The sequence below is a fragment of the Lampris incognitus genome, chromosome 1 (genome assembly GCF_029633865.1).
Source record: "Lampris incognitus isolate fLamInc1 chromosome 1, fLamInc1.hap2, whole genome shotgun sequence".
NCBI lineage: Eukaryota > Metazoa > Chordata > Actinopteri > Lampriformes > Lampridae > Lampris > Lampris incognitus.
The window spans coordinates 101,537,956-101,551,967 of record NC_079211.1 but is presented as its reverse complement, the minus strand read 5'-3'; the positions used below and the strand labels follow the sequence as shown (position 1 = coordinate 101,551,967).

General features: G+C 41.7%; 1 protein-coding gene across 1 annotated transcript; it reads right to left on the bottom strand.

The window, feature by feature from the left end:
* Window positions 1-279: 279 nt before the first annotated feature.
* hscb (HscB mitochondrial iron-sulfur cluster cochaperone) lies at window positions 280-14,006 on the bottom strand. Its single transcript, XM_056287089.1, has 6 exons — window positions 13,574-14,006; window positions 13,324-13,420; window positions 2,912-3,001; window positions 1,892-2,036; window positions 744-791; window positions 280-584 (listed from the first exon to the last, which is right to left on the bottom strand). The coding sequence occupies exons 1-6, from the start codon at window positions 13,927-13,929 to the stop codon at window positions 490-492; spliced, it is 831 nt and encodes a 276-aa protein (XP_056143064.1). The 5' UTR covers window positions 13,930-14,006; the 3' UTR covers window positions 280-489.
* Between the last annotated feature and the right edge of the window lie 6 nt (window positions 14,007-14,012).

The following is a 14,012-nucleotide window of genomic DNA, read 5'->3' as shown; positions in this document are numbered from 1 at the left end:
GTTAAGGTGTTATGTCGTCACCTACAGGTAACCCGTGGAAATGAACAAGTCCTGCCGTCTGCAAGGAGCGCGCCCCACATGACAAAATGCTTAACTGATAAGCAGGGTAATCGTATAAACCCTCTGAGCAGCGTTTTAATCAGAGGCAATTACTGATCTCTGTCATATTTAACGACACATTAAGCTAACTGGAAGTAATTTAGCCTGTGATGTTAGTGTTTCATGGGAGATCCACATCCAGTCACACTCATAAATAAGTCTGCGCAGCTTTTTCCACTGTGTAGCCAGTCATGTCGTAATCAGCTTTATTGATATCACCCTTGTACCCATCTCAGTGGTAATGAAGTATTCTTTATTCTGAACACCATGCAAATACGCAGGGAAAATGTAAAACACCATGTACTGTAAAATGCTTTTTGCATAATCTTTGTTAAAAGTGGCTAGAAAACTCTTCTTTAAAGTGCTGTTAAAAAATGGGGGGGGGGGGATTTACATTAGCATGGAAAGTTTTTCCTTCACTTTCTCTTCAATGTTTGCAAAGTATTTCATTTGGACCAGCAGTGCCTTGGCAGCTTGAAGTTCTCCTGATAACAAAAAGAAGAAAAAGAACAACAGAGAGGTACAAAGGGAAGTTCAGTCAAACGACTCACGCGGCGCCTCCACAGAAAGCTTCACAATAGAGTAAAACTAAACCACGAGTGAGAGGAGGAGAAAGTGGTGAGTGCTGTGTTTTTGTACCGTACCTTTGTAAAGGGCAGTGTCTATTTCTTTCGTCAATTCTGTCAGTTTCTCTGCAAGCGAAAGAGAAGGTTTAACTTTTGCGTGTCGCTCAAAGGCTGCCGTGAATATAGGTTTCTTTTAGTTCACGAGAACATTGTCCCCTGAAACAGTAATAACATTCATATTAAATGAAAAAAAAGAAATGACTGTACAAGAAATGCATTTGGTGTATTAACATAAACTACATTTCAGCTGCCCATCATGCAAGATATGGGTACAATGAAATTATGCAGTTTACAAGACACCGATTGGCTGAAAACAGACTAACAGGTGAACATACAGATACAGGTGGATAAAGTAGACAAATAGATATACTGGCGATAATATAGGATTGTTAGCAACATATAAAATAAACCAGCTGGATTATTCAGTTTACATGTCTTGTCAGTTTACATGCATCATTTTCTCTCTATTTAAGACGTGTTGTACTTGGGAAACCAGCTTTTACCAGCCTTGCCAGTGTTACTACCATGGAGGAATTGTGTAGCTCTGAATGTGGATCCAAATACGTGGTTTACCTAAATTACATCACCAGTCTTACAGTTTGTCTTGTCTGCACTGGTGTACTGTATCCAAGTCTTGGACAGTCTTGCATTGTGTTGTCACCGAAAAAAAAACAAAAAACATTCATATTCCTTCAGAAAACGTGATTCTGACTCTGTTCATATTAAATTCCATTTTCCGAACCGCTTATCCTGCTCTCAGGGTCGTGGGGATGCTGGAGCCTATCCCAGCAGTCATTGGGCGGCAGGCGGGGAGACACCCTGGACAGGCCGCCAGATTATCACACAGGGCCGACATACACACACACACACATTCATACCTAGGGACAATTTAGTATGGCCGATTCACCTGACCTACATGTCTTTGGACTGTGGGAGGAAACCGGAGCACCCGGAGGAAACCCACGCAGACATGGAGAGAACATGCAAACTCCACACAGAGGACGACCCGGGATGACCCCCAAGGTAGGACTGCTTGAACCCAGGACCTTCTTACTGTGAGGCCACTGCGCTAACCATTGCGCCACCGTGCCGCTTGTTCATATTAAATGTTCATATTAAAGTGAAAGGAATTTCACCAAATGACACTAGCTGTTGTAATATCTGACCTTTCATGCTTTGGCCGATCTTGCCGGCTTCGTCTAGGGTCTGTGCTTCATCCAGCGACTCATTGATCTCCATCAACTCCATTAGAAGCTGAGGATTGGCCCCGGGATCTGTTCCCTCCTCAATATGCATCCCCTTCAGCTCCAACTGAAACACACGATGGCAGTTAACCTAACTGAACTAAGAAATATAATAATAATAATCCAACCATTTTGTATATACTGATCCACACTTCACTGAGTTTTGTGCAGATGATGATTTTATATTTATCTGTTTTATTAACCTTTTAGTGTCTACCTGACTTTGTTTTGATTTTATGCTGTCTGATACAGTGGTGCGTGTTTTTAACTGTTCTATAAGTCAAGTCAAGTCAATAAGATGTCCTTGAGTACTCCGAAAGGCACCCACAAATAAAATGTATTATTATTATACTGTACTGTACATTGTACATATACTGATACCTCTGCCATATCCATCTACCTCAGACATATAGTATGTAGGTAACCTGCTAACATCTATTTCAGCATCTCTGATATATTCTCTGCACCACTGCACTTTATTGCCTCCTATCTCATCTGTATATAGTCAATCCTTGTGTATATATCTGAAGATTGTTATGTTGTAGTGTTGTTATTCTATGTTAAATACACTTGAGAGAGCCACGAACCCGAAGTCAAACTCCCAAGTTTGTGAAAACCTACATGGCCAATAAACATGATTCTGATAATAATAATAATAATAACAATAAAGAAACTATGATTATAGTGTTATTATCATTTATCTTAACTTATCGTCCTAAGAATGACTTGTGCATGTTCCATCTGAGCAACCCAGCAATTCAGATTCCCTGCATGGACAAACTTGCTGGTCTAATAAAAACAGATTGTGATTCTGCTGCTCCAAAACAAGAAACGAGAGGGAAGAGAGGGGAAGAGAGACAGAGAGAGAGGGAGAGAGAGACAACACAGCTATGAAGATGAATTATACATCAGGCATTAGGCATTAAGGGACTTCAAACTCACCATATAAAGACCACGACTCAAAGGCTTGAGCAGAGTCTGGTACGCTTTGTTCACCAGCGCTGACTGGCTTTCTGAATACTCTTGCTCTTTCTGCAAAGGAAGCACATGTTTACGTTGCCTGCAAACAGTAGTACCCACTTAATGAGAGATGGTTCAGTACATACATAACCACAACAACAAAAAAGCTGTCTAACATACATACAAATGAATACAGGCATGCTTTATTTAGACATTAAGAAAAGAATCAGCCAACAAGCTGTTACAGACGTCTGCGAAAAGACATGGGAACTGCATTCAAGTGGTTTTACACCAGGCCATTACATCTGCAGCACTTTGGTGAGTTTCTTTCTTTCTTTCTTTTTTTAATCGATCTCATTGTGTAAAAGCAAACACTGACGATAGTCGGCACATATCATTTGTCTCTGGTAGTGGTGGCGGTTTTTTGGGGAGACCCTTCTGGGGGTGCAGTTGTCGTGTTGCTTGACACGGTGAAAGTGCGAAATAAAGAGGTGGCAGGAGAGGAAAGAAATGAATTAGTTAAAAAAAAAGGAAAAGGGAAATGCTTGGAAATGGTTGGCAGATCAGGTACATTTTGTGGCTGTCAGGTCTGTCAGCTCTTGTGAAAATCAATATCTTCAAGCGGCCGCCCATGGGGCCAACGTGGGATGCTGTTTCTGTAGTAACAACCAATGCAGTGGGTGACTGCCTTGTAGCCTTGTATAAGTAATGAGTTTTCTGTATATGATGAAGACCCCCTGAGGCTGGAAGATGTCTAATTAAGAAAAATGTCCGGAGGGGCTGATAAATAAAACAATGAGTCAGTACAATATTAGACAGGCTGCGGAGGAGCAGGCCATTTAAGCTAACTTGACTTTCTTTCGACCCAGCTGAATTAGTTTGGCCATTATATCCTGTCATAGCTGCAACATGCTGTCATGTGCTCCCCCACCTGAGTGAATTAATTCTTTGCAGTAAACCTGCGAAGCGACCCATAACACCAACGCACTGTTCCTCCACGTAGGTGTGCCACTTGCTCCTTAGACATAATGAAATAACCACAAGGGGACATCAGATGACACATTTTATAGCTAAAGAGTATATAGCTAACCCACGAAAATTTCGTATCTGACTTTTTTTCTTTTTCTTTTGTTCCACGGCCATGATGAAATCTGCATTGTTCCTCCTGGATCCGAGGTTTGACAATAGGTCGGAGCCTCCTTTCCAGCACCCTAGAGTAGACCTTACCAAGGAGGCTGAGCAATGTCATGCCCCGATAATTGGAGCACACCCTCTGGTCCCCTTTTTTAAATATGGGAACCACCACCCCAGTATGCCACTCCTCAGGCACTGTCCCTGACCTCCATGCGACACTGAAAAGGCAAGTCAGCCAAGACAGCCCAACTATGTCCAAAATGGCAGTTTGCAGCTGAGTGTGAAATGGCCGGGATGAGAGTCAGCACCTCCAAGTCTGAGGCCATGGTTCTCTACTGGAAAATGGTGGATTGCTCCCTCCAGGTTGGGGATGAGTTGTTGCCACAAGTGAAGGAGTTCAAGTACCTCGGGATCTTGTTCACGAGTGAGGGTAAGATGGAGTGGGAGATTGGCAGGCGGATTGGTACAGCATCAGCAGTAATGTGGACATTGTACTAGACCGTTGTGGTGAAGAGGGAGCTGAGCCAGAAGGCAAAGCTCTCAATTTACGTCAGTCTTCGTTCCAACCCTCATCTAAGGTCATGAGCTTTGGGTAGTGACCGAAAGGGTGAGATCACAGATACAAGCAGCTGAAATGAGTTTCCTTCGTAAGGTGTCCGGGCTCAGCCTTAGAGATAGGGTGAGGAGCTCGGACATCCGGAGGGAGCTTGGAGTAGAGCCGCTGCTCCTTTGCGTCGAAAGGAGCCAGTTGAGGTGGTTCGGGCATTTGATTAGAATGCCTCCTGGGCGCCTTCCTTTGGAGGTTTACTGGGCATGTCCAACTGGGAGGAGACCCCAGGCTACACCCAGAACTCGCTGGAGGGACTACATGTCCAGTCTGGCCTGGGAACCCCTTGGGATCCCCCAGGAGGAGCTGGAGGGTGTTACTAGAGAGAGGGACATCTGGAGTGCCCTACTTAGCTTGCTGCCACTGCAACCCGACCCCGGAGAAGTGGCCGATGATGAGATGAGATGCGATTTTTTTTTTTGAGAAATTATGCAGAGGACACAGTAAAGGGGACAAAACAGTAGGATTGGAAGCATAACTGTGACTTCTGCTGGCAATAATTTTCACATTTCAAGATTATTTGTCATTTGAAAGTTATACACGGTGCAGCAAATGCAACAAGATGCCTTCTTGCAAATCCACAAAAATGATCAAATTTAAAACGGGAGATTCGAAAATATGAATGGAAAAAGGTGAAAATATACAAGGTAAGAGATAAAATATATTTTTCGAGGATAGAAAATAAAGGCAAAACAAAGGAGAACAAATATGTAGCAAAGAAAAAATTGTACATACTATAATGCAATTTAGTTTGGCGGATGTGCAATAAAGCAGTTGTAACAAGGCACTGATAACAGTGTATTGTACACAGTATAACATGCAGGTTATCTTAATGGGGCTAATGATGTTTCTATCCACCTCCGCAAATGGTGGTCGCTGGTCGGTAGAATGTAATTTCTTAACAAAAATTTACCATTGGAGAAAAGTTGATGCAAGGTATTGTGTACTGCGCATGTCCAATGTGCTGTATTCCAGCAACAACCTGCTCAACATTAACAGTTCACACACACACACACACACACACACACTCACACACAGTAACTAATGTCCAACTACACTTCTCTATAGTAGGCTACTGTTCAGGGTTCACTGGAGCTTTTCTTCTTTTATTTAGTTCATTTTACTCGATGAGTGCAAGAAAAACAAAAGTTAACTTGCCCCATTTTCCAATCAAATTTCTATTCTCTCCTCCGATGCTTCACACCATCATTCTCTGTCTCTCACATGCCCATACCCATATATAATAAAATACATAAAACCATACACACTCACAGACACCCATAAGCACTGACAGCACCCGTATTCACTGAATAGCGCTTCCTCTCTTAAGAGGAAGGAAAATAGTTAGATTTTTTTTTTTTTTAAAAAGAATGAAGAAAGAAGAAAACCAAATAATTTAAATAAGGCATAGCAAGTCGAGGAGAAAACATATCTTTTGGTTGCCTTTTAGCTTTAGGTGCAAATTCCTGGGAGTTTCGGAATGATTGGGTCCATTTATTTTGTGTGTGTGTGAAACAGCTCTTTCTTTATCTGAAGTCTTGCTGTAATTCCCCTTCGTTTGACAAACACAACGTTTTCTCTCAGTTGTTCCACAGTCGGAGGCTGTGGCATCAGCCAGGAGCCAGTGATCATTTTCTCTGCTGTCAAAAGCAAAGTCCCTAGCAAGTATGTTGTGAAGTCTTGCTTTTAATGCACAGGCTCTTCCTAAAACAACTACTGCTGACTCTGGAGAATCCCCCCACATCTGTGTATTCACTTCTGTTCAGATGTTTCTCACAAGTGAAATGTTGTTGTGATTATTGAATGCTCGAGAGTAATGTAATACTGCATACTGAGACCCACTACTTTCAGATACTGTTTGTAAACCTATAAAATAATATCTCTTACAGACTTTGGCTGACTTCTTATTTGCCACTTGCACACGGTATAGAGGACACCCAGTATTCTCTAAATTCTGTATACTTCAGTTGGCTACTTAAACTTGCATACTTGTTTTGCATGTTGTTACATCTCTATGGATTCCACGTTAGCAATAACATCCCTCAACGTCAATAGGAGTGAAGTCAGAGTGTCTCCTTGGTTTAGATGGGGCCAGCTGCTCTAATATCATGGGGGGGGGGGAAATCTGGGGATCTTATTCAACATTTCCATGAGCGCCGCTACTAAAATTGCCCACAATCATTAATATCATTCATTCATTATCCAAACCACTTATCCTTACTGTACGAGCACAAGAACACCCTACGTTATCGTGGTATTGTTTTGCGTCATCGACTAGTGCATCAAATCCCAGAATCCCCCCTCTCCTCATTCTTCCCAAAGGACATCTACGTAAGTACTGTAGCACCTTTAAGGAATAGGGTGGTGCGTAAAGTGTGTGCGTATTGAGTGTGTGGTTGAGCCCGTTTGAGAGAGACAGTGGCAGAAAAGTGACAGGGAATGCAAGCAGAGCAAAGGAAAAGGTTAGTAAGTTGTCAATCTGACAGTAAATGTACAGCATAGGGTACAGTGTAATATATTCGGCAACTTTTCAAGACCAAGAAAAGTCTCATCTGTTGACTCCCAAACTGCTGAAAAAGTGAAGGGGGTTAGCCCTAGCGAACATCTCCCCTGTGCTTCCGCAGGGCATTCCCCTATGGATTCAGGCAGACGGTATGAATCTAAGAAGCAGAGGTGCAGCAAAAAAGCCGTTTTGGGCACCACCTAAGCCGGATGAATGTAATATCAGTGTGGAGAGCATCAAAACTAGTTAAATTACTTTTCCCCAGATCGAATAGTTGTACTTGGTCCCCAGTGGAATTCTTTAGCAAGTTTTGTCTTTAAGCTTTTTGGGTGTTTATTATCGGCTCTAGCTTTTCCAACTTTTTGTACACATATATGTTAATAACAATGGTCCACAATAATGTGAAATTGCATATTCTTTATTTAAAAATATGAATTGTCTTGGGGGAGGACAGTCAAATCCCCCATCAAATACATACACCAAGTCTTATACAAACCTAGGGAAAATGCTGAAATGTTGCACATGAATACAGGCCAGTGTTCTGTCAATATGTGCTACCTACCGAGATGTTCTACTTAGCGGTTCTGCACAAGGTGGACAGGTTAGGCTTAGGTTTAGGGTTAGACTGCTGTCCACACATGCTTGTGGACATACTGCATGCACAACAGCACCGCTGCTGAAAAAAATTCTAGGAGAAACACTTGATCTATTACACTGAGGAGCCAGAACACTCACAGGTGAACCAAATAACGTTGATCGTCTCCAAACAACGGGACATGTCAAGGTCTGGGTAGATTAGATGGTCAGTGAAAAATCAGTTCTCGTAGTCAATGCATTGGATGCGGACGTGGGCAGAATTAAGACCTAATGGACTTTGACAAGGGCCAAATTGTTATGGCCGGATGACTGGGTCAGAGCATCTCAGAAATGGCAAGGCTTGTGGAGTGCTCCCGGTCAGCAGTGTTGAGAACCTATTGACAGTGGTCCGAAGAGGGACAAACCACGAATCGGCGACAGGGTGTTGGGTGCCCAAGGCTCATCGATGCGCGAGGGCAACAAAGGCCAACCTGTCTGATCCAAACCAACAGAAGGTCTACAGTCAGGGGTGGGCAATCTTATCCAGAAAGGGCCAGTGTGGGTGAAGGTTTTTGTTCCAACCAAGTAATTACACACCTGTGTCTCCTAATCAAGTTCCTCAGCAAAGACTCTACTGGTTGATTAGTGGGATCAGGTGTGTAACTGCTCGGTTCAAACAAAAACCTTCACCTACACTGGCCCTTTCTGGATAAGATTGCCCACCCCTGGTCAACAGTGGTACAATTCACAGAAAATTGTAATGATGGTTAGCGGAGGAATGTGTCAAAACACACACAGCATCACACCCTTCTGCCCCCCCCCCCCCAAAAAAAACGAAACGCTGCAGACCTACATAGACTATGTACACAGAATTCCTACATTATATACACAATATAGAAAAGTATATGATAACACAACAATGGAGGGTGCTTAAGGGTGCGTCAGCTGTTCATCAACCTGACTGCCTGTGGAAAGAATCTATTACTGAGATGGGTGGTGTGTGATGTGATAATCTGATAACACTTTTTAGATGGAAGGAGCGAGAGCAGAACATGAGTGGGGTGGCTGGTGTCCTTAATGATGTTTTGGGCTTTCCTTTTGAAGCATGTGGTGTAAATATTATTAAGTTGTGGTAGTTCCATGTTAATGATTTTTGCTGCTGTCTTTAAAGTCCTTTGAAGCAGTCTGCAGTCCTGAGTTGTCAGGTTGCCACACTGTGATACAGCCTGTCAAGACACTCAATGGTACTGCGATAAATGTTCATAAGAGTTTTGGTACTCTCACCAAAACTCTTGAGACCCCTCAGAAAATACAGTCTCTGCTGTGCCTTCTTTAGGATGCAGTTAGTGTTGAGAGACCATGTGAGGGTGTCTGATGTGTAAACTGAGAAATCCAAAACTGTCCATAATTTCAACAGATGACCCATTGATGGAAATAGGAATGTGATTTCCTCTGATTTTTCTTAAGTTAACAATGGTTTATTTTGTCTTACTGACATTTAGAGAGATGTTTTTGTCATGGCACCAAATGGTTAAATCTTCTACTTCCCTCCTATAGACCTTCTCATCACTGTCGCTTATTAGTCCAATCACTGTGGTGTCATCTGCGAATTTAATGATGCTGTTATTGTCATATTTGGCAACACAGTCGTATGTAAACAGACTGTAAAATAGGGGACCGAGACAGCGGCCCTGAGGCACGCCGGTCCTAAGAACTAATGTGGATGAGTACGTTTTACCTATTCTCACAGTCTGGGCCCTGCCTGTCAGGAAATCAAATAGCCAATTACAGATAGAGTTGCCCAGACCAAGACCTCTGAGTTTCAACACCAGTTTGAATGGAATGGTATTAAAAGAGGAGCTGTAATCAATAGGATCTAATCGTAGGAACAGCTCTCCCATCCATCCAGGCCATCTATGATGCATGGTGCACCCGGAAGGCTCTTAGCATTGTGAAGGACCCCACCCTTCCCACATCCACTTCACCCTCCTACCCTCTGGCAGGAGGTACCGGAGCATCCGCGCTGCCTCCACCAGACTATGCAACAGTTTCATTCCTCAGGCTGTGAGGTTCCTCAATAGCCCGAACACTTAGACCTTCCAGAAAATGACTTTTTGACCGTCTTACTCACTGTCTGTGTCAGGTGTGCTTGTAATATTTTGTGAAGTAATCCTTGTTTTTAATGCACTTTTTGTTTTTAATATTTATTGTGTGTTTTGTTTATGTGGCACTGAGGTCCATGTGAAATGTAATTTTGTTCCTTTGTATGTATGAGATATGCATATAAGGCAATGACAAATAAAAGCAGTCTAAGTCTAATTACCAACATTCTGACATAAGTATTTTTCTTTTCAAGGTGTACTAAAGCAGTATGCAGAGTAAGTGAAATAACATCATCTACAGATCAAACTGTAATGGTTCATGGGTAACAGGAATGTTACATTTTGTATGATATTACCAATCTCAAAGCAACATGTCGGTAATCATTCAGGCAAGAGACAGGCTATGTAAAATGCAGTCAATTTACCATTTTGATACAGGCACAATGGTGGTTTTCTTAAAACACAGTGGAACCACACAGACAGGGACAGGTTAAAAATGTCAGTAAAAACCTGAGATAGCTTAGTGTAACATGCTTTGATGACACAAGAAGGGATGTTTGCCAGCAGCTTTATGAGCCTTAACCCTTTTAAAATTATCATCATTATCATCAGATCCAGCAAGGTCCATGGATTTGAAAGAACCACCATTAATAGTCTATTGAAGACGATGTAATCTCAGATAGCCTGTACATGCTAATGAAAAATCAGTGAAAATGAGTACACAGGCCTTGTTAAAACCTCTTCCCAGTGGGTGAAACAAATGTGAAGGATGTGCTCAATGTAGTTAATGGGCAAATGGAACTACTTTACTCATCCTCATACTGGGAAAAATATTTTATCAATGATGTCATCACATGCTCCACTTCTCGTGTAATTTATATGATCAAATGTCTTGGTGGGTTAGCCTGTGTTGGTAAGACATCATCACGTTCACAAAAACTGAGAATAAGTGAACACAAGCGCTCCATAAGGAGAAATGATAGAGATGACCTAATAGCAGTACATTTCAACGGCGTCAAACCTGACATCTCATCATTCAGGTTCCGGGTCATTGAAAAGGTGACTAACAGAGAGAGGTGGGAACGTCGATGAAATTCTTAATAGAAGAGAAGTACACTGGATATTTAAATTGCAAACTTTATACCCTAAAGGACTGAACCATATGATTCCATGGCATATCATGCTCTAAGGACCTTTGGGATTAAATAAACCTATTTATGGTGCACTCAAGATACAAGTATTTCATATGAATGCACAACTTTGAATGACTTGTGAAAGTTGCAAGGCCGATGTTTTCATTCATTAGATGCAATTTCTGTAAATATTCTTGTAAATAGAACTATGTGTCATGGTGTTTCACTTGTTCCTGTTTTTCTTTCCTTTTTCTTATGTGTGGACTATAATGTGACAGATTGTACACAGGTCACTGTCAATTATTGAGAGACACTCCCACAGGAGAATAATTGTCCCACAGCTCTGCACACAGAATGTGCGGAACGTTATTTAAGATCATTGTAAGAATTATTCAAAATGCTCCTGGCAAAGGTCTAGAGGGATTGAAACATTAGTATGATCAATAAATTGTGATGCTGAGCAAGAGCAGTGTGCAGGATCTTCCTTTCTTCATACAATAAAATCCATTGCAGTTTCAAACCAAATCACCAGCTCTATAAGGTACACGCTATGTCAGTGATTTTAAACTATGGGTCATCACCCATAAGTGGGTCACTGCAGAAGGCCAGGTGGGTCACACATGATGTCCACAATAAACACAGACAGGATTTAATTTTTTTTTTTTGAAAAGAACAAGAAAATATCTATTTTCATACTTTGCGTCAATACAAACAATATGATTTAATTTTATTCCAAAATATCACTAAAATAATGTTTCATGTCACCATGCCTTGTCTGTTTCATTTGAGCATTAGCAGCCCATGACCAAAGACTGACAATGCAAATACTGCATTGATGAACAATATGTACAAAGGGTTGTTAAATGTCTGGGTTTTTTTTGTTTTTTTTTGGGGGTTTTTTTTGACAGCTTCATCCCTGCGACCCTGGGAGCAGGATAAGCGGTTTGGATATTGGATGGATGGATGGATGTGAGAATCAATTCCTTATTTTATTGCACAAAATATTCGGTGGGTCCCAGGCCAAAAAGCATCTCCACATGTGGGTCACAACTCCTGCAGACTCAACTTATTAACTTAACTGCATGGATTTAAACTTATAGTGTTACAATGTTTCCCATGTAGGCTTCCACTTATCTATGCAAAACTCGTTTCTATTTCAATTGTACTTTCATTCTTCCTTGTTGCAACATTTTCTCACCATTTTGAGTCAACTTGTTTTACACAAATTGTAACACAAATTACAGCAAATACTTGTAAACTATTCCAAGCAGACACTAAATTTCACAGCACTGTACTTAGCTAGTCAATAGTCTTAAAGTAGGCCCTGTGATGGACTGGCGGCCTGTCCAGGGTGTCTCCCCGCCTGCCGCCCAATGACTGCTGGGATAGGCTCCAGCATCCCTGCAACCCTGGGAGCAGGATAAGTGGTTTGGATAATAGATGGATGGCTAATCTTAAAGTACATTACAAATGCAAGAATGCTCTTTTAGATACTGTACTTTTTCTAGGTATATCATACACATTGCTTACTCTTGGAAATATCACAACCATGTGAATTGTGTTTTTGTAAACTTAAGTCGTGTCATATAATGCTATTATCCATTCGAGATTGTTTTTTAGTTCCTGTTTCTCCAGCATCCATCACCCCATGACCTGTATTTGCAAATAACATGTATACATGTTACAACACTAAGTATGTAGATACGTTTACTGTTCATTTTTTTTTGTTTTCAACCTTAAAATGTTTTGTTCATGTCACTCTGTCTTTATGTTGAACATTTCTTCAAGGAAAAATCCTAATACCTGTGAGCTTACTTTAGCTGTCAATAAACTTGAACTTGAACTAACAATTTCAGAATTTCTTTTAGCTGTGAAAAATAATAATTGGTTATTTTTCAGTGTTTTTAAATGTATTAGAGATTCATTATTAGCAGAAGTAATAGTGGCAGCAGCAGTTGCATCAGTAGTAGTGTGTAAGTATGTACACCTATATGAAAATATCTTAGGAATGACATCTGATCATATAGCTTGCCAGATAAGCTGAAAATGCCGACAGAAGAGTTTTTTTGGCAAAAAAGTGGGTCTTGGAAGAAAGATCAAATTTACGGCTGTTGATGTTTTGAGTCAAAACATCACGAGCCCTTCAGTATCGACAGTTTGTTGGGTTTGCCTGCCAAAAATGATTGTGTTGTGACTTGTCAGTAAGTAGCAAAGGCCCCTATTTTTTTAAATATGTCACTAGAACTGGCAAAACTGAAATCCCACACCCTGAACTCGGACATCATCCCTCTCTGCCAAGACCCTATACTCATCCATTTTAGGAGCAGAAATCTTCATACCACAGCTTTCTGGCTGAAGTTGTCTGGGTGTAGAGAGCGCTGAAGCTGCAGGTATCTTTTCTGCAGCTTCTGAGTGTCCAGCGTGAATGAACGGTCACTGAAAAGAAGGATCAAAGGTAACTGTCAAAAGCTTTGCTCACAGCTATTTAGCGACCATTTAGTGTTTAGCAATGCATAAGACAGCCGTTAAGCAAGCTGCATAACGCTGTGGGGATATCACGAATTGGGGAAAACGGCAGACGTCACTCACCAGTCCAGGATCTGGAAGTATGATGCCCCCTCATCCGGGGGTTGGACGACCTTGCAGGACACGCAGAAGAATGCCGGCAGTTTTTCAATGGGTTGCTTGCAGTTCCAGCAGTCGGGTTTAACTTTAACACAGTAAGTCCTTAATGGCTCGACGTTACTCTTATGAATGACTTCTCTCCTCTTTAGTCTCACGCTGTACTTCGCAGTGCTGTAACTCCTGTCCGTCCAAAAGGAGAAACACTTGTATTGCGTTGCGTAAGCAGCCGCTTTGGACACGCGTCGATTCGTTACCAGCCCGCTGAACCGCTGCAAAACCTGGGCTTTGCACATCAGCCGCAAACTGCTCAGTGGCAACATGGTGGAAACGCCACTGTGCCATTAAACAGTGCCGACGCCGCAACTGTCACAACATCACAGATACTTCCACTAGGATGTGGATT

Coding starts and splice junctions, on each gene's coding strand:
- hscb (XM_056287089.1), bottom strand. CDS start 13,929: ATGTTGCCACTGAGCAGTTTGCGGCTGATGTGCAAAGCCCAGGTTTTG. Junction 13,421..13,573: donor TACTTCCAGATCCTGGACTG/GTGAGTGACGTC, acceptor CCTTCTTTTCAG/TGACCGTTCATTCACGCTGG. Junction 792..1,891: donor GATCGGCCAAAGCATGAAAG/GTCAGATATTAC, acceptor TTTCGCTTGCAG/AGAAACTGACAGAATTGACG.